This window comes from Sciurus carolinensis, chromosome 11 (genome assembly GCF_902686445.1).
Source record: "Sciurus carolinensis chromosome 11, mSciCar1.2, whole genome shotgun sequence".
Classification (NCBI taxonomy): Eukaryota; Metazoa; Chordata; class Mammalia; order Rodentia; family Sciuridae; genus Sciurus; species Sciurus carolinensis.
The window spans coordinates 34,222,687-34,240,098 of NC_062223.1; the positions used below are offsets into that span (position 1 = coordinate 34,222,687).

At 62.9% G+C, this 17,412-nt stretch overlaps 1 protein-coding gene across 1 annotated transcript in view; it reads right to left on the reverse strand.

Moving 5' to 3' along the window:
- Nucleotides 1-17,412, reverse strand: part of Tspan18 (tetraspanin 18) — a 146,636-nt gene that overhangs the window by 11,200 nt on the left and 118,024 nt on the right. The window contains exons 4-6 of the mRNA XM_047516770.1: nt 9,875-9,958; nt 6,653-6,725; nt 4,664-4,858 (exon numbers count right to left, since the gene is read on the reverse strand). Of these exons, the coding sequence (XP_047372726.1) occupies nt 4,664-4,858; nt 6,653-6,715 (258 nt within the window). The 5' untranslated portion in view covers nt 6,716-6,725; nt 9,875-9,958. The remainder of the gene's footprint in view (nt 1-4,663; nt 4,859-6,652; nt 6,726-9,874; nt 9,959-17,412) is intronic.

The following is a 17,412-nucleotide window of genomic DNA, read 5'->3' on the forward strand; positions in this document are numbered from 1 at the left end:
TCAGTTAAATGGGGCTGATCACCCCCTCCCTGTGGCTCAGCTGGGTGAAGACACAGACGGTAACGGTGTTGCATCTAAAAGGCAGGTGACCAACGTGGGTCAGCTGGCACGCGTGGGCGCAGGCGGAGCTGGCTGGTGGGGAGGAGACCTCCAAGGTGCCCTTTGGACCATGCTGAGGCCATGGCACGTGTCTCTCCTGGTCAGGAGGCTGTCACTTCATCCTTATCCTGGCCTTTCAGCTGCACAGCGGCTGCGCCACAGCCCCAAGCCCTGGGGTGGCGGGCACTGCGACCCTCCTGCTGCCCAGGGCCTGGCGTCCGTGTGGAGCGGGGCCAGGGCCCTCGCTCAGCGCTGCCGTGGCACAGGACGGCCATCCTGCCCCACCCTGGCTCTGCTCTCTGGCCGCGCCCTTGAGTCCTGCCGCCCGCCTGCCCGCCCTGCTCCCCAGGGCCTGCACAGGGGTCTCGCTGGTTCCCGCTGCGGACACAGGCCGGGTCTCAGGGGTGCTCCGTGGCAGCGCCCTCGTCTGCCGACGAGGAAAGCGGGGCTGGAGGGAGCAGCTGCTTGGGGCTGCGGCCGTCTGAGCGGGTCCCTCCTCGGCTGGCTCTCTGCTCAGCCAGTCCTGCTCCTTGCTCCGCAGGGATGGCGGCTCAGGGATGGCCCCACAGGCCGGTGGGGGACCTAGCAGCATCAGCCATGGGGGCTGCCTGGCACCTCTGGGTGACGGCTTGACCCCACAGATGCGCCTGCATTTCCTGAAGGTTGGGGTGACCCAGGGTTGATTTCAAGTGACAGCTCTGTAAGCAGAGCGAGTGTGACAGAGGACCTCCTGGCCTGGGCAGGTGACGGCCATCCTGTCACCACCACAGTGGTGCACAGCTCAGGGCCAAGTGGCCACCGAGTGGGGGTCCTCTGCCTCGCAGCCTCCTCCCAGCGACCCTCGAGGAGGCCTGGCCCGGGTCCTGGCACTTCCATTGGGCTGAGGAAGGCCAGCCACGGGCTGCGTCGCCGGCCACCCCTCCCGCCCTGCGCCCGCTCTGGCTGCTGGCAGGTCCTGGGGTTGGCAGGGGCGGCCGGGAAATGGTTTCCGGCCTCGGCGATGCGCCTGGGCTGGCGGGGCTCCCGGCCCGGCTGACGCAGCTCTCAATCATGAGCGGGCAGGTGGCGGGCGCGGGTCCCTGGGGACGGCACCATCTCCGTGACTGAGCACCCTGCGGCCTCTGCGCAGGACCGGCGGGACGCGGTGCTCAGCACAAGCTCGGCGCTGCTGCTGGCACCGCGGGCGCCTCCGGAAAAACAGCAGTTGCTGCCACGGATGGAGCATGCGCGACCCTGGCACCGGCGCCACCCGTGGACCCTGCCATCACCCGCTGGCAGCCCCGGAGGCCGGGCCTTAGCAGCAGCACCCCCATTTTACTGGTGGTGGTGTGGCGCGGCGAGAAGCAGCACTTTGCTCAAGCTGGCACAGCTGGTAAGTGGTACAACAGGGACTCAAACTGCCTCTTCACATCACGTGGTCGTGGAAGTTATATGAACATCCGGGTCTTAAAACTTGCAAATAGTCTGCAGGGTCTCTTACAGGCAAACATCAGCTCTCTTCATTTCCGACTTACCAAGTGCATATGCACCTAAGTGGCAGAGCTAAGGTACACATGTTCTCATGGGATCCTGAGCACAAGGAGGTGTAGTAATCCCCGTTTTGCACATGAGGAATCAGGTTCAGAGAAGTTAAGTAAACAGCCCCAGGACACACAGCCAAGACCACAAAGCCCGGGTTCTTTCTCACACCTCTGATAGGGTCTCCTCCCTGTATTTTCCTTCTAGGGCTATTACTGGGCACCTCCTGGGTCAGGCACTATCCTGGGTGTTGGCAAACACATACCTTCAAGGCAGACAGTCCCCAGCCTTGCGGGATTTGCACTGAGTTGCAGCATCAGGAGAGGAAATGAAAGAATGAACTGGCAACTCATGGACCAGGGAAGTGGGAGCAGACTGCCCGCCCTTTGCTCCCGTGTGGAGCAGGTTCTGCCGGGACACAGGGGTGGAGAGGTGACTGGGTGTGGGTGTGGGTCACTCTGGGGAAGTGCAGGACTGCAGGGTTCACATCAGTAGCCACGTCACTTCCGCCTATTCCTGTCCAGCGTGGAAGAACTTCCTCTGCTTCCCCGGCTTCCCACCAGTTATCCGGGGATTCCTGGAGCTCCTCTAACCGGATCGCCTTTGCCCAAGCACCAGGCGCCACCTGTCCCTGACCATCCGATCCACAACACCTCGCTCGGGATGGAACCATCCACGGAGGGCAGCAAGGATTCTGCCAGCGGAAGCTGCTCTTTGCCCCACTTGCAAGCATCTCTAGGCTTCTCCCCCTCTGCCTGCCGCGACATCTGCTTTCAGTTCTCATTCCTAATAAATATTTACCAGATTTACATACTTCACACACAATCCTGCTCATTTATCTTTTAAACACACTCATCTCTTCTTTCGACTGTTCTCTTTTGCAATTTAGCATGCTTCTAATAAGATACATTGTCTAACACAAGGATCTTTAAATACATGGGCTAAAAGGAAGCTTTGAGCTAGTCAAAGGTGAGCAACTCAGAAAAAGGGATAGCACGTGGCTTCCATGGCAGGTGCAACGGTCCTGTGGCAGGCCATGGCTGTGGGGCTCACCGCCAGTGTGCTGGAGAGCACACCTGTGCACACACTGGCTGTTAGCTGGCCGGTCCAGGCCCTGTGGGGCTCAGCTTGGAGCAGAGGGTGCTCAGCTAACCCACCTCCAGGCTGCCTGGCTGCAGACCTCTGAGCCAGGGTCCTGCCCCAGCAGGTTAAGGAGGAGATCAAAGGCTTCTAGAAGGACCCAGAGGCTAGCGGGGCAGAAACACGTGCCCCTCCTCAGGTTAGGAGAGAGAAGCGGTTCTGGGGTTTAGGTCACGAACCTCCTTGAAAACCTTCCAGAAGCTGCAGAGCCTGCCCCAGGAGCGTGCACCAATACACGTGCACGGGTACACGCAGCACACACACAAACACGCATGTGCGCAGCAAGAGCCCACACAGGCGCCTGTGAACACGCACACCCTGCACACGCGAGGTGCCACGTGACACCTGTGTACTGTGCACACACCATACACACACACCCACACATGGTTTCAGGTGGACTTTGACCACCTGGGTCTGTTCCAGGTTGCACACGCCCTGGCCCAGGGGACGGGGGACCTGGGTTCCTGCCTCTGACCCACACTGGCCAGGTCATGTGTGCTGGGCCTGGTGGGGGCTGGCAGGAGAGGGAGGATGAGGCAGGAGAGACGGGCAGAGGCCAGGAAGGTTCCAGAGAGGGGCAGGTGAGGCAGCGGGAGCAGAAACAGAGATGGAGGGACAGGGCGAGAGAGGAGAGGAGGCTGGGCCCAGACGAACTGACCCAGGAGGGACAAGGGGCCGGGGAGGGCCCGGCAGGGCCTGGGACGGGGTGGGTGGCAAGGGCCCTGCCCGGCAGGCAGCTGGGCCTTAACTCTCGGAGGATGATGGGCAGGTCCCGCCGTGTCCCTGGGCCTCAGTCTCCCCGCTGGGCACCGGCAGAGGTGGTCTGTCCTGCTGCAGTGGCTCCGCCCACGCGCAGGCAGGGCACACTGTCACACCCAGGCCTGCGACGGCCGGCACATCCTCAAGGCTTGATGCCGTCCACCCCAGCCAGGAAGGAGGGGATGGCCACCCCGACCCCATGCATCTTGGGCACCAAGTGAACGGCTCGGCCCATCGAGCAGGACGAGGACTCTTAACAAATAAGAAGCCTCCAGAGACCCTGTCATGTGTTCTGGGTTTGGGCATCTGAAAGGCCAAGGGTTCCTCCACAGCTACTGAGGAGTCCTACGTTCGCATCTTCGAAAGAAAAGAGAGACACATCATGAGGCAGGTGCAGTGCCGCGCCTGCCGTCCCAGCGGCAGGGGAGGCTGAGGCGGGAGGGCCACAAGTTCAAAGCCAGCCTCAGCAACGCTGTGAGCCTCAGCAAATCAGCGAGACCTGTCTCTAAATCAGACACATCACGATAAAGGGCCGGGGAGTGGCTCGGTGGGTACGCGCCCTGGGTTTAATTCCTGGTACCAAAAAAACAAGTAAATAAAAGGGAGAGAGAAACAAACGTTATGGTCACTGTCGATGCTGTCCGGCTGCTCGCGCCCCGGAGGCCGAGGCCTCTCCGCCTGGGCAGCATGTCCCAGCGGCAGGCACAGGCCCGGCACAGAGCAGGCTGGGGGGCCAGGACCGCAGGGGAGGGCACGCCCGAGACGCCCTGTTCCTGGCACAGCGCCCTGCGCCCCGGGAGCAGGGACGCGGGCAGGCGGGTGCTGGTCGGGGCCCTGGCCGGGCTGCCTGGGGAGGTGCAGCAGTGCCCGCTGGGAGCCCCCAGGCCACGGGGGAGGCACCTGGCGGCGGATCTCGATTCTGTCCCCTCTGCCGTCACTCCCGTGGGACTCTGGGCGAGTCACGGACACCTCGGGGCTTCTGGACCACGGATACAAAGCAGGCGGGGCTGCTTCTGGGGTCCCTTCGGGCGTCACAGCCCAGGGCCGGGAGGGCCTTGGTCTCTGCACGGGAGCCAGGTGGGCCTGGGGGCTGGACCTCGCCTCCCGCCCCAGAGCACCCACGGGTGACATGTGACGGGCTACTCACGAATAGCAGCAGACACTTGTTCTCCCGGACGGCCCCACAGCAGCCCAGGAAGCCGAGGAGGAAGAGCAGGCCGCCCATGGCCAGCAGGACGTAGGCCCCCGTGACGAGCAGGGGACTGGCGATCACCATCTCCCGGAAGCCGGCGGGGTCCACCATGACCCAGGTGCCCAAGCCCAGCAGGCAGGTGCCCCCCAGCTGCGGGGCGTGGAGGGGACAGGCAGGCGCGTTAGGCAGGCTCCCGAGGGGCAGAGTCTGCTTCCGACGGCCCGGACCTCAAGCACAGCCCGCAACCTTCCAGCCCCATCCTGACCCGTGCCCGCTGCAGGCTGCCAGGGACGGCCGGGGCGGAGGCCATATGTGCTCCTTCAGGGTCAGAGCTCCCACGCTGGACTCTCCAGCTAGAACCTTCTCACTGGTGTCTGCATCTGCAACGGCCTCTCTCCTTGCCCACTTATCTTGGGAGAGAAGCCCCTGAGACCAGAGAAAGGACCGTGCCACTTACTAGCTGTGTGACCCTGGGTAAATGGCTTAACCTCTCTGAGCCTTAGCATCCTCCTGCAGCAGCCCCCAGGAAGGAAGGATAGAAGGGTGTGAGCGCGTTTGGATTTTAGTAAGTGTCAGCTGTACTGCTCTTGAGCACAGACGCGTTTTCATACATATTTGCTTTTAGTTATGGCTGGACCTTTGCTTAATTAATGAACTTAGATGCGGGGCTGAGAATGGAAGCCAGGGGCCCACGCCTGCTGGACGCTCGGCCTCAGCACAGGCCAGCCTCGGGCGCAGCTGTGTCGTGGGGGACACCAAGCTTGGAGGCCCTTGGATGTCAGGCTCGGGTGTCTGAGACCCGAGGCCCCCGAGGCACATGTGACAGTGACCAACGGGCTGTGGGAAGCGGCCGAGCCCCGCTCAGCTGAGGGCGCCTGCAGTGCCGAGGAGCCGGGAGGCCTGAGGGTCCCGGTCGGGGGTAGGAGAGGAGCGGCAGCTGGAGTGGCCACAGCTTGCTCCCTGGTCTCCCCGCACAGCCTCCAGCGGAGCCTCCTCCCTGGCTGCTGTGGAGGCCGCGTGCTGCCCGCCGGCCGCCCAGGCCCAGGCGGCGATGCTGGGGCAGGGCTGGGGCGGAGCCCAGTGGCAGAGGCTGGCTCGGCAGGCGCCAGGCCCGGGTGCCATCCTGAGCGCCACAGGAGAGAAACGAAGGGATGGACAGAGAGCCCGTCAGACAGACAGAGTCCGCTGTGGCCAGAAAGGGGACTCTGGTCGCGGTGACCTGCCCTGGAGGACCCGTGGGGGCTGACCCTCCCAGGCTTGGGTGGCTGGATTCCTCGTGTCTCTGCTCCTGGGAGGGGGGAGCAGGGTGGCCGGGGGCCGCCACCTGGTCTCGGAGGCCGTCCCTTCCTACACAGAGGCCCTGGGTGGGGAGCAGAAGGAGCTGGGCTGGGCTTTACTTTTTAAAAACCGTGTTGAAGTGGGTCATTAGGAGGTGCGGAAGCCAGACAGGCGCAGGGAGGGCGAGGAGGTCGGGGCAGGAGGGTTTCCAGCCCAGCCTGAGCGACTGAGGGAGCTGCTGTCCCCATGAGACATGCAGGACTGGGGGTGCAGCTCAGGGTAGGGCGCTGGCCCAGCCTGCGGGAGCCCCTAGGTTCAATCCCTAAGACCACAAAAAAAGAGATGAAGATACCAAGGTTCAGAGAGGCAGCGTGTGTTTCAAATCGCACAGCTGGCAAGGGGCCACGCTGGGGTCCCAGGTCCCAGGTCCCAGGTCCCAGAGACATTTCTAAGTACATCAGGGGCTATGGGTTCAGCCTCGGGGGGCTCCCACTAGTTCCCAGTGACCACGCCCGCCCCTCCTCCTCCCCACAGGGCCAGACCAGAGGCAGGGGCCTGGCCTCAGCTCCCCACTCCCGCCCCGTCCCAGGGTCTGTCCTGCCCCACGACAAGTTCAAAGCAGCAGCAGTGCCACCCAGCAGTGGTGGGAGACCCGGGAGGACTTACGAATATGAAGAAGTTGAAAACGAACATGAGGTACTTCATGCAGCTCAGACAGTCGCCCTCCATGGCGCTCCACCTACGAGCAAGGCCGCCTCAGTCCCGGTCCGCCAGGGAGGGTCCCGGCTCCTCCCCACCAGGGCCGTGGAGGAAGAAGGAGGCAGGGATAATTCTCCAGGAACAGCGCTTCCCTGGGGCCTGGAGTTAGGGGTGAGATGTAGGAGCCAGCCACCTGGGTGTAAGCTCTCTGCTACCATGCGTGTGCTATGTGACCTTGGACAGATGACTCCACCTCTCTGAGCCTTGCTCTCTCCAACTTTAAAGTGGTGACTATGAGCAGCACCTTCCTGTGAAGATTGACTGCAACTCGCAGCCGCGTGCGGAGCGGAATGTCAGTGTGACATGGCGGGGGCTCCACGCAGCTGCCTCGTTTCATTTGTTCAGCATAGCTGTAGGCTCCACGTGGTCAGGTGGAAAATGCAGGATCGAGCCCTGGGTGCTCCTAAGGTCGCGGGCCAGGCCCCATGCCACGCGCCCTCTGGGCACAGGCCTGACCGAGGCCATTCCTCAGACCCCGCTGCAGGGACAGGAGGTGCAGGCAGCCGCTGGGGTCCCAGCCCTGCTCCTGGCCCAGATCCTGCCCGCCTGACCTCCTGGCCTCCGTCCATCAGCTGCCTCCGGCGTCCACCCACCCAGCCGCCTCCCAGGGACCGTCCCTGGCGCCCACCCTCGCCAAGCTGAGGACTTGCCAGGCCTGCTGCCCACAGCGTGTGCCACCAGGTCCTCAGCCCGTTCCGCCCACGAATCCCGGGAGGGGACGGGGCTGTACCCTCCTGGGACGCAGCGGGCAGGGGCCGGGTGGCGCTGTCTCGCCGGGCACAGGCGCGTGAACGGCCGCCCAGCAGCCAGCCCGCTGGGCTTGGGAGCCAGGCGGCAGCCGCGATCCGAGAGGCCTCCTGGGCCCTCTCTCTGTCGCGCCCCCTCCCCGGCCAGGAGGACCCCACGGTCACTCCTGATGCCCCACCTGCCCGCCCCTCTCCAGACCTCGAGGCTGCAGGGCCCAGAGCTGCGCCGACTGGAGCCTCCAGGAGGATCTGTCCCCTCCCCAGTTCCAGAGCCTGTCCCCTGGGGTGGTGGTCGGGGGCTGGGACGGGCTGGACCCTGCTTGGAGGCCAGCCCCACGGAGGTGACTGTTTCTAGCCTTTCAGCAACCACACAGGCAGGAGGCTCTGTGCCTGGTCACAGGGAGGACACCAAGGCTCAGGGAGGCCAAGGGACCTGCCCAGCATCACAGAGGTGTCCTGCAGCCGCCTCAGACCTTGTGCTCCACCTGGACAGCCTCAGAGAGCAGGGCCCAGGCACACTGGACTGGGAGTCTGGAGTCCCAGGCTCATGCTCCATAAGTCACGGCTGTGTGACCTTGGGCAAAGCACTTTCCCTCTCTGGTCTCAGAGTGTACTTAAAATGACAGACCAGGAATTTGTAATGAATCTGTTTCTTCTATCACACTCTGATTTGGACAAAAGGGCCTCAGGAGGCCAGAAGGCTGTGTGGAAGGGCGAGGCTGAGAAGCAAGTTCTGGAGGCCAGGCCCCGGGGTCCCTCTCTGCCTCGTGAGGCGAACCTCGACACTAGGGAGGGACCCAACTTCGGCAGCTCTGACTGCTTAGCAGCTGAGGGCTGTAATCAACACAGCAGCTCCTAACAGGCCACCTAATGTTGACTGCGACCACGTCGCTGAGGGTTACCACCAGGGGCCAGGTGTGCCGAGGGCGAGTTCCCAAAGGCAATGAATGACAGGCGACCATCTCCAGGGAAGAGCCTCTGCGCCCTCCAGGGAGAGTCAGAGGAGAAACAAAGGAGAGGAGGAAGAGGCCGAGGAGGATGGGGAGGCCGAGGAGGATGGGGAGGCCGAGGAGGATGGGGAGGCCGGGGAGGATGGGGAGGCCGAGGAGGATGGGGAGGCCCGGTGCCAGCCTCGGGCAGGCTGGGCGCGGGGAGAGGGCCTCGGTGCCTGGCAGAGGACTTCGTCCAGGCTCTGCCAGGCTGAGCCCCTGGGCAAGCCCCTAACTGTAAGGAATAAGTTTCCTTCTCTGTAAATTAGGATTAAAATCAAACCTTCCTCATAATTCATGGAAAGTACTGAGCACAGCAATTAGCGCATGGCGGCTGATAACATTAACTGCCCACCGCGGGCACGCCGCCGGCTCCTACTGTGTGCCCAGGGTCATGCGCACTCTCCAGCAAAGTCGGTGCCCTCCATTCTTCGGCTGAGGGAATCGAGGCCAGGGAGGTGGATCCACCTGGCTCAGGTCACACAGCGCGGGCCTACAGCCAGCATTCTAATCCAGCTCTGCCTGAATCGGAAGCTGTGACTCTCCGTCGCCGTTTACAATGGAAGCCAATTAATTCCCTTGTCCCTGTCAGTTGTCGCCTTCCAAAGCACAGACCTCCCTACAGCTCCTGTGCCACATTATGTCCCACAGCCCAGGGAAACAGTCTTTTGGCCATCGTCACATATGGCCAGGCAGAGGCCCGAGGCCGGTGCGGGCCGGCTCCGCTTAGAGACGCCTGCTCCCTAACACGGCAGGACCTCCAGACGCACCCCGCTGCTGCGTGCACACCACACCAGGTGCTCTGGACTTCGGGGACCTCACGCCTCACTAAGGGTCAGTGCCTGCTGAGAATCCTGCCCCAGACGACTCATGTCACCAGCACGCCAATGAGAGAGCTCGCGGTCAGGGGAAGATCGGGAAGCAAGGATCTGGCCCAACAGCCTCATTCTGGGAAGAGAAGACGGGCTGAGCCGCAAGGGCTTGACCGAGGCGGAAAGCCAGCTGGCGGCGGAGCCGAGTCCGGGGCGCAGCTGCTGCCCGGTGCACATGCACCTCCTCCAGGTGCTGTTTACCTGGGGCACGTGGGCGGCCTCCTTTGGTCCCTGTCTTACTCCCGGTGCCTACGGCGGTTCAGGCACGTAGTAGACCCTCAGCTAATGCAGCTGGAGGACTGAGCGAGTGCAGGAGGGATGAATGGTGCGTGCGTGTGGTGGGAAGAGGAGGCAGGGGCAGGAAACCACGGACCAGGACTCACGGCATCCGACAAAGTAACGAGAGAGAGGCGGAGGGAGGGGGCACAGGGAGACAGACTGACGGAACGGGGCGAGGAGAAGGGCGGGCAGGCGACAGGGCACAGATGCACAAGAAGGGAGCGGCGACCGCTGATTTGTCACCTGGGCCGTTCTTCGGGCGTCAGCAGGACAGATGCTCCTGGTCAGAGGGGCTGGCGTGTGTTTCTCTTATCCACCCAACTGGTCCTGGAAGAGGAAATAACCGATTACCGTGGGGGTTGGTGAGGCGTGAGCCCCGGGCTCCAGAGGCACACCACGCCCTGCCAGCATCCCGGGCTGCCATTCTGAGCGCGACGTGGCTCATCTCCCTCTGGACCATGTGGCTTGGGCGACACAGAAGGACCACCCGGTGACATGGAGGAGGTGCTGGACCCCGTGGGCATGGCCGGCACTTGCCAGCCTTCTCTTCCGGGGGCAGCTCCTGGCTCAGCAGCTGTCCCCTGGCATGAGAGCTGTCCCCTCAGAAAGCACTGAAGAGTCCAGGTGTCCCTTTCCGGATGGGGAGCCTAAGGCTCCAGGGCTGGGAGGGTCCCAGAGCTGGACAGCGGGGGTGCTGAGACCTGCGCCAGCCTGGCTGGACCCCGAGACCCACGCTGCCTCCTCCATCAGCCCCTTTGGAGTCCCTGCTGGCCTGAACATCCCTTGGTTCCTGGCTCCTCTCCGTCCTGGAAGAGGACAGCGCGGGGACACCTGCTACACTCAGCCCCGTGGCTTCTGTGGAACCCGGGCAGCCCTGCCCTGCCAGCTCCCTTGAGACCCTGGGCAAGTCTCCGCCTCCCTGAGAGGCAAGGGCTCCTCCGAACGCCAGCGATCGACTTCAGAGGCAAAGGTGGTGGAAAGGGTTGGCGGTGTCGCGGATATGGGGAGACGCCATTCCCGCGGGGACCTCTCACCACCAGCACCGTGGACTGGGAAAAGTGCAGGCCCCTTCTACGTCACCCGTGGGCACCAGGAGAACCACAGACTTCAGCCTTGGTCAGGAAGGGTGTGAACATCTCCCCAAAGGGCTCCAGATTCAGATTGTCACAGTTTTGTGATGACCGAGTTACGAATAATAACTCATAGAATCGAGGGCCCACCAGGTGCCAGACTCTGTCCTGCCTTTCTTCTGCATCTTTTTATTTACTCCCTACTTAAGAGGGGATGGGTACCGTCGCCATCCCATTTTACAGATGAGGAAATTGAGGCCCAGAGAAGGCAACCACTGGCCTGAGATGATTCACCTGCTCAGCGAGACGTGGCCATGATTCAGTTGTATGTCTGCTGAGCCCCAAACCACAGCAGCTGACAAGATGGAGTCCTGTGGGGCACAGCAGCAGAAAGAGACAGCGCCACGCCTCAGTCCCCAGTCCCAGCCCAGCATGGCTCAGTCCTGAACCCGGCAGCCAAGCACAGAGCACAGGAAGCAGCTAGCATCCTCCCCAGAGCCAGCTGGAGGGCCCTGGGGGGTGACCCGGTCCTGCCATCCCTTGACAGATGGGAGCCCCGAGGCCCAGAGAGGGGCAGCGTTGGGGCCGAGGTCACGCAGCGCCTCGGGGTTCTCCTCGGCAGGCTCCCGCCCGGGACAGACAACTTTATTAATCTCGCCGCTCCCAGTGCCCCAGATGGCCGCTCAGCCCATCTGCACGAGCGGGTGGGAGGGGCTCTCTGACGAAGAAGAGCAGCTCCGTTCATAAATCATCCTCTTGCTCTCACTGCCCGCACCCCGGGGCAGCTCTCTGGAGAGAAAGGGAAATGGCAGGTGGGCAGGGGCCAGGGGGACTGCGGGACTGCGGGACGAAACCCAGAGCCAGACACGCTGGAGTGCGCCCCGGCCAGGAGAGGGCGCTGGGGGCTGGGCGGGCGGCACGCGCCTCCTGCGGCCCCGCCCGGCGGCTCTGCTCCCACCAGCCGGGAGCGCGATTATGGAGCCCGGATGGTGGTGAGGGTGTTGACATGCCATGATCTCACTTGATCCTCCGGAAAGCTCTGCAGTTCACATTATCATTCCCTTTCCCGGGTGGAGAGACTAAAGCTCCAGGGGGCTAGGAAGGTCCCAGAGCTGGAAAGCGGCGGGGCCAACGTACCGCCAGCTTGGCTGGACCCGGAGACCCGCGCCGCCTCCTCCTCAGCACCCGGCCTGTAGGAAGGACACCGACCCCTGACGTCAGGCTTCGAGGCTGGGGGACTTAATTGCCCACTGGTTGTGCCTGCTGGGTCTCATCCCAAGACAGATGGTCTCCTAAACAAGCAGTTGGTCCCCAGTCCTGGCAACGGCAGGACAGGGACATGGACACAGATGAATGGGACTAAACCTAATTAGGCTCCTGAGGGGCGGGTGCCCTGAGGGTTCATGGTACCAGGAGCAAAGCCTGCTGTGGATGCAATTAGATCCTAAATGACAGTCTCCCTGGGCCCCCGCACTCACTCAACTGTGAGTGACACGGGGCACAGGCGTCTTTGGCATCTGGGGGCCCCTTCTCCAGCCAGGCTGGGCGCTCAGAGATTCCCATCAGAATCTTCAAACAGGACCTGCCTTCTGTGAGTGCTATCTGCTCATCACACACGTGGAGGGCAGAGGCCCAGGGAGGGACAGGGTCCCGTCCAAAGCCACACAGCATGACTGGAACCACCACCTCCTGAGAGCCAGCCTACTTTCCCACCAATCCAGAGCCTCCCTAAGACCGAAACCTTGGCCTATGTCGACTTCAGAAAGCTCTCGACACAGTACCTCCCTGAATCTACCCACCCTGTGACGTGGACACTTCTGTTTTACAGATGAGGAAACGGAGGCTCATGGGCTCAAAGTCACAATAGGTTGGAGGGACAACTGGGACAAATCAGGGTTTCTTGCTCCTCCAGGACCCTGCTGTCCTTCAGAGGCATGGTCCACGGGCTTCGAGCCTGCTAGCCCCTAGGTGACCACCCCAGTCTGTGCCTCCATTGCCCATGGACCGGGTCTGGACTTCAGCTGCAGAAGCTGCTGGTCCCACAGTGACTCCGGGGCCCATGGCCTGCCTTGGACACCAGGCCTGCACTGTCTCCGGGGACCAGGGCTCTGGACCTGCTTGCAGAGACGTTTACCCCTCCACCCGGTCATGTGGAGGTGGCAGGAGGACTGTAGACAGGAAAGGGCAGATGACAGTGGCCACAGTCAAAACCCGGGAGTGGAAGTCACCGTTACACCCCTTGATCACAAGCAGCTCTATCAGGTCAGTGTCTGACCCCCACCACCGGCACAGCGACCGTCCTGTGCTCACAAGACGGAGCGCATCCAGAACGGAGGAAAATGACCCCCACTCTGGGAGTGGTCAGTCGGTGACCCCCTCCCCGTCCCCTAACGCTCAGCTTGCCCAGCTACAACACCAGGACTGAACTCCCTTAGCTTCTGGCCCTGCACTATCGCAATACTGCGCTGGCGTGCGCTGGCTGAGGGTGGTGGCGCAGCCTCTCCAGGGCCGCCCTCCCAGAGCCCCGCGTCCTGTCTCAGTACGTCCAGTCCGTGCCTCACTTGGCCTTTCCTCGGATTCCTATAGGAGGTGACGTCAAGGACCCTCCCAGCCGGGTGCAGTGGGCACACCTGTAATGCCAGCAGCTTGGGAGGCTGAGGCAGGAGGATCATAAGTCCAAAGACAGCCTCTGCAATTTAGCAAGGCCTTAAGCAACCAGCAAGACGCTGTCTCTAAATAAGATATAAAAAGGGCTGGGATGTGGCTCAGTGGTTAAGTGCCCCTGGGTTCAACCCCGGTACAAAAAAAAAAAAAAAAAAAAAAGAACCCTCACTGCCTGAATTGAGGCCCACCTCCCTTCAGGGGGACCTGGTGACAAGGATATTGAAGGTGGCTTGCACTTGTGGGGGAGCCTAGAGCAGTGGAGGTCACTCTGTAAAGACAGGACTTGGTGCCCCACAGCTGGCTACTACAGCTGGAGCGTCCAGGGAGTGAGCTCAGGGCCTGAGTGCCAGCAGCCGGTCCTGTGCCCACGTGCTGTCCTGCAGAACAGGCGTCCAGCCCAGTGATCTGGCAGACAGGTGCAAGTGGGGAAGAAGGCCACTCAGCTGCAGGGGAGCAGACCAGCCGCAGTCCCCGGCCCCAGGGAAGGGGCTGAGGGCAGGCGCAGGCGGGCGGCCTGGCTGCCTGTGGGCTTCAGAGGCCCTCATGGCCTCCCTGGATGGCCAGAGAACCAGCTCCCTCCGGCGCTGTGGTTCTTTCAGAAATGCTGCCTGTGGCCAGGTTCCTTCCTCCCTCAGTCCCCACCGAGCGAGCACCCGGGGCAGCCGGGAAGGCGGTGCATGGAGCCTGGGTCTGGGGATCACCTCCAGCCGATCTGGGGCTGCTCTCACGATGGCCCTGTCCTGGCTGCTCCCAGGGGTGGCCGTGTCCTCACAGCCACACCTGCTGCTTCACCTGGATGGAGTCCTGCTTCCCTCGCTCTGGGTTGCCTTCTGGAAGGTTCTGTGAAGCTTCTGTCCACCAGAGCCCGTGTTTAGTCAGCTCTTACGGCACACGAGGCCCTGAGCTAAGGCACAAGAACCCTGGGAGGTGGGTCTGCTCCCACCGAAACTGAACCAGGCTGAGAGACGGCGGGCGCCCTGCCTCGGGGACCTCAGCCAGGCCACAGGAGCAACTGGCCTGACCCAAGCCCGTTGGCAGTAGTCTCTCAGTGTGGGGAGGCCCCCGGACTCCTTCTCATTGCATACAGTCAAATTCACAGGACTCAAAGAGAAACCAACTCCATGGAAATTCAGTTATGAAAACATTTTTAAAAAACAAATTCGTCACAGCGTTCCATGGCGATAATGCTTCTTTATCAACACGGAATTCAAGCTCTGGGGGCCGATCGGATTCCGATCATCATACCGAGAATTCTGCAGTGATTTGGGGTACCTTAAAGCATCTGCTGAGATCAGCTCCTGCTGACAGCACATGGTCTGTCCCTTGTGTTCCTGATGCGGACTTTCAGTTCAGTGTTAGTGACAGGGAAGATACAATGTTGCCCCAGGTTCAGAGATCCCTTCAGTTGTAAGTGATCCATGTGAGATGGGACCACCACCCAGCCCCCAGTAATGTCCCCACCCCTCTGTGGCTCACAGTCCAACCTGCCAGCACTTTCCATCCCTACCCAGACATCAGTCACCCCTTGTCCAGTCCCAGCTGCCAGCAGAGGGGCAGTGCAGCAGGATGCTTGACCCGGGAGACGCAGGAGAGGGAAAGGGGCGCGCACAGAACCCCAAATATCAGTTAAAGAATCAGGGGTCAGAAGAAACTCCCTGTGGGCGGCTCCCTGGAGGGGCAGCCCAGCCAGGTGGGTGGAGGGGACAGAGAGCCATGTGGGGGTCGACAACCCCCTGCGGAGCTGGTTAACCCTCATTCCTTTAGACCAGCCCTGAGATCTGAGTTCTGGGGTTCGGGGCGGGGACCACGTGTTTCCCTTGTGCACATCCCAGGGGGCTACACGGCAGGTCCAGAGAAGCCCCTGAAGTTTACCTGGAAGGCGGGGCTCCAGGCAGACCAAACCACGCCTCCCCCCATCCGGGGCTTCCCCGTAAGCAGCCATTGGCCCCCTGCTCTGCCACTCACTCCCAGAGCCAGAGCCGGAGCCGGCCCTGCGGCCTCGCCGGTGGTGTGGACGTTTCTTGTCACAGCGGCCCTTCCCGTGCTAACCGTCCCCTTCCCTCCAAGGCAGCCCCGAGGGGTGATGAATGCGCGCCACTGGCCTCGGGGACCCGCTGGGGCCAGCCAGCGGTGACGGGTGTCTGAAGTAGGGTTTTAATCCTCCGCCTTCCCAGCCTCCGGAGAGCCCCTGAGGCCTGGGCTGGGATGGAGGCTGAACGCCCCGCTTCCCCGCAGGCGTGCGTGGGCGGCTGCGCAGGAAGAGGACCGCGACGTGTCCCGGCCAGCACTGGGGGCTCTGGACCTCTACAGCTGCCCGCCCCAGCCCTGAAATCACCTCCAGGGGCAGGGTCCCCGCCGCGACCAGAGGTGGCTTCAGCCCCTGGCGCCCCCATCCCAGGGAAGCGCCCTGGACCACGTATGGGAGAAGCAGGCGGCCCTCAGCCTGAGTCCCCGAGGGGGCTGGCCAGAGTAACTAGAGGCCACCACGCCCCGCGGCCAGGGCTGGTGTGCAGAGGGGCCCATCAGGGCTGGACGGCATGAACCAGGCTCCTGGCCCAGGCCTGGCCTGCCACACCCTGGGTGGCTCAAAATGAGCCCCGCCTCTGAGTCCCGTCCCGGCACGGAGGGGCTTCCAGACGAGCCCCCTCGGGCAGGTGCAGTAAGTCACCAATGTAATAACCGCGCCTGCCCCGCCTGCGCAGGGCCGTGCTAAGAACTTGCCCGGCGTCATGTGACCCTGGCCCATCACCCCGAGTGACCCAGAGGTACACCGAGGCTGGGGGAAGGGAGGAAGCGGCCCCTGGAGGTGCGCGAAAGCCAGGTTCTGCCCCCGCGCCCGCTCCCGCCAGGTGCCGCGATGGCCGCCTGACACAGGGCAGAGCCGGTGGGGAGAGGCTGCGGGAGGGAGGCCGGGAGGGAGGCCGGGCGCGGGCGGTTGAGTCCTGCCCTCTCGCCGACCTCCGGTCTTCTGGCTCTTTCTCCCCCGCCCCTCCCTTCCCGCTTTATCCCCCCCAGAGCCTGAGGCTCTACAGAGACCCTTTGAAAGCTTGGTAATCCATCCCAAAATACACAGGGCGTTGCCGGGGCAACCGGGCCACCGCACAGGCCGATTTAAATATTTAATGGATTCACGGGTGTTAAGGGGGCCTGGGAACCGCGGGAAGGGCGCGCCTCACCGCAGAGGGTCGCCTGGCCAACGGGCTCCCCCTGCTGTCCCATAGGCTCAGGCGGGCGGCCTGGGGACCCACTGGGCCGGTGGAGGGCGGTCCCAGGCTCTCACTTTCCCAGGCGGACCAGGCGACTGGCTTTGTGGTCTCCACATGGGCGGCTCCGGACCCTGCCGGTTCTCACATCATCCCCACGAGGGCGCGTTGTTAGTCCCAGCTCACTGCAGAGTCACGGGCATCAGAGCGCTCAGGGGACAGGCTGGGACCCAAGGCTGGGCTCCAGAGCCAGTGCTCTCCGCTCCACCCGTCAGTACAGCAGCCAGAGACGGGGAGCCGGGCTGACCATCGTCCTGGTCACTCCGGGCCAGCACTGCCTGCAGACCAGGCCCGGTGCCCAGGGCTTCACAGGTGACCCTTCAGTGTCGGGGGCACCAGCGCCTCCATTATACAGATATGGAAACTGAGGCTGAGGGGTGAGAGCCAGGTCTCAGGGCTGAGGCGGCGGTGGTGGGGTGGCTGCTTCAGCCTCAGCAGACAGACACGCCTGTGGACAGGCTCCCAGGCACGGGCACCGCACACGCCACACCCACCAGCGGCCCTGCAGACCTGGTGCGGGACAGGCACACGGACGCACACGTGTGCAGATACTTCCCGCCTGAGTGACCCAAGTGTAACGAGAGAGGCCAGCGTCCTGCGGCCAAGCCTCCACCCACACCCAGGCTTAATAAGCAGCCCACACGTTTTCTTCAGAACTGGGTGCGGAGCCGGGCTTGATCCACCCCCAGCCACGTGCCCCGCTCTGCCTTTAGAGTCCGGCACCTTGACACAGGGTCCTGCTCCGCTACCGAGGCTGTGCTGGAGGTGGCCGGCCTCCCACCTC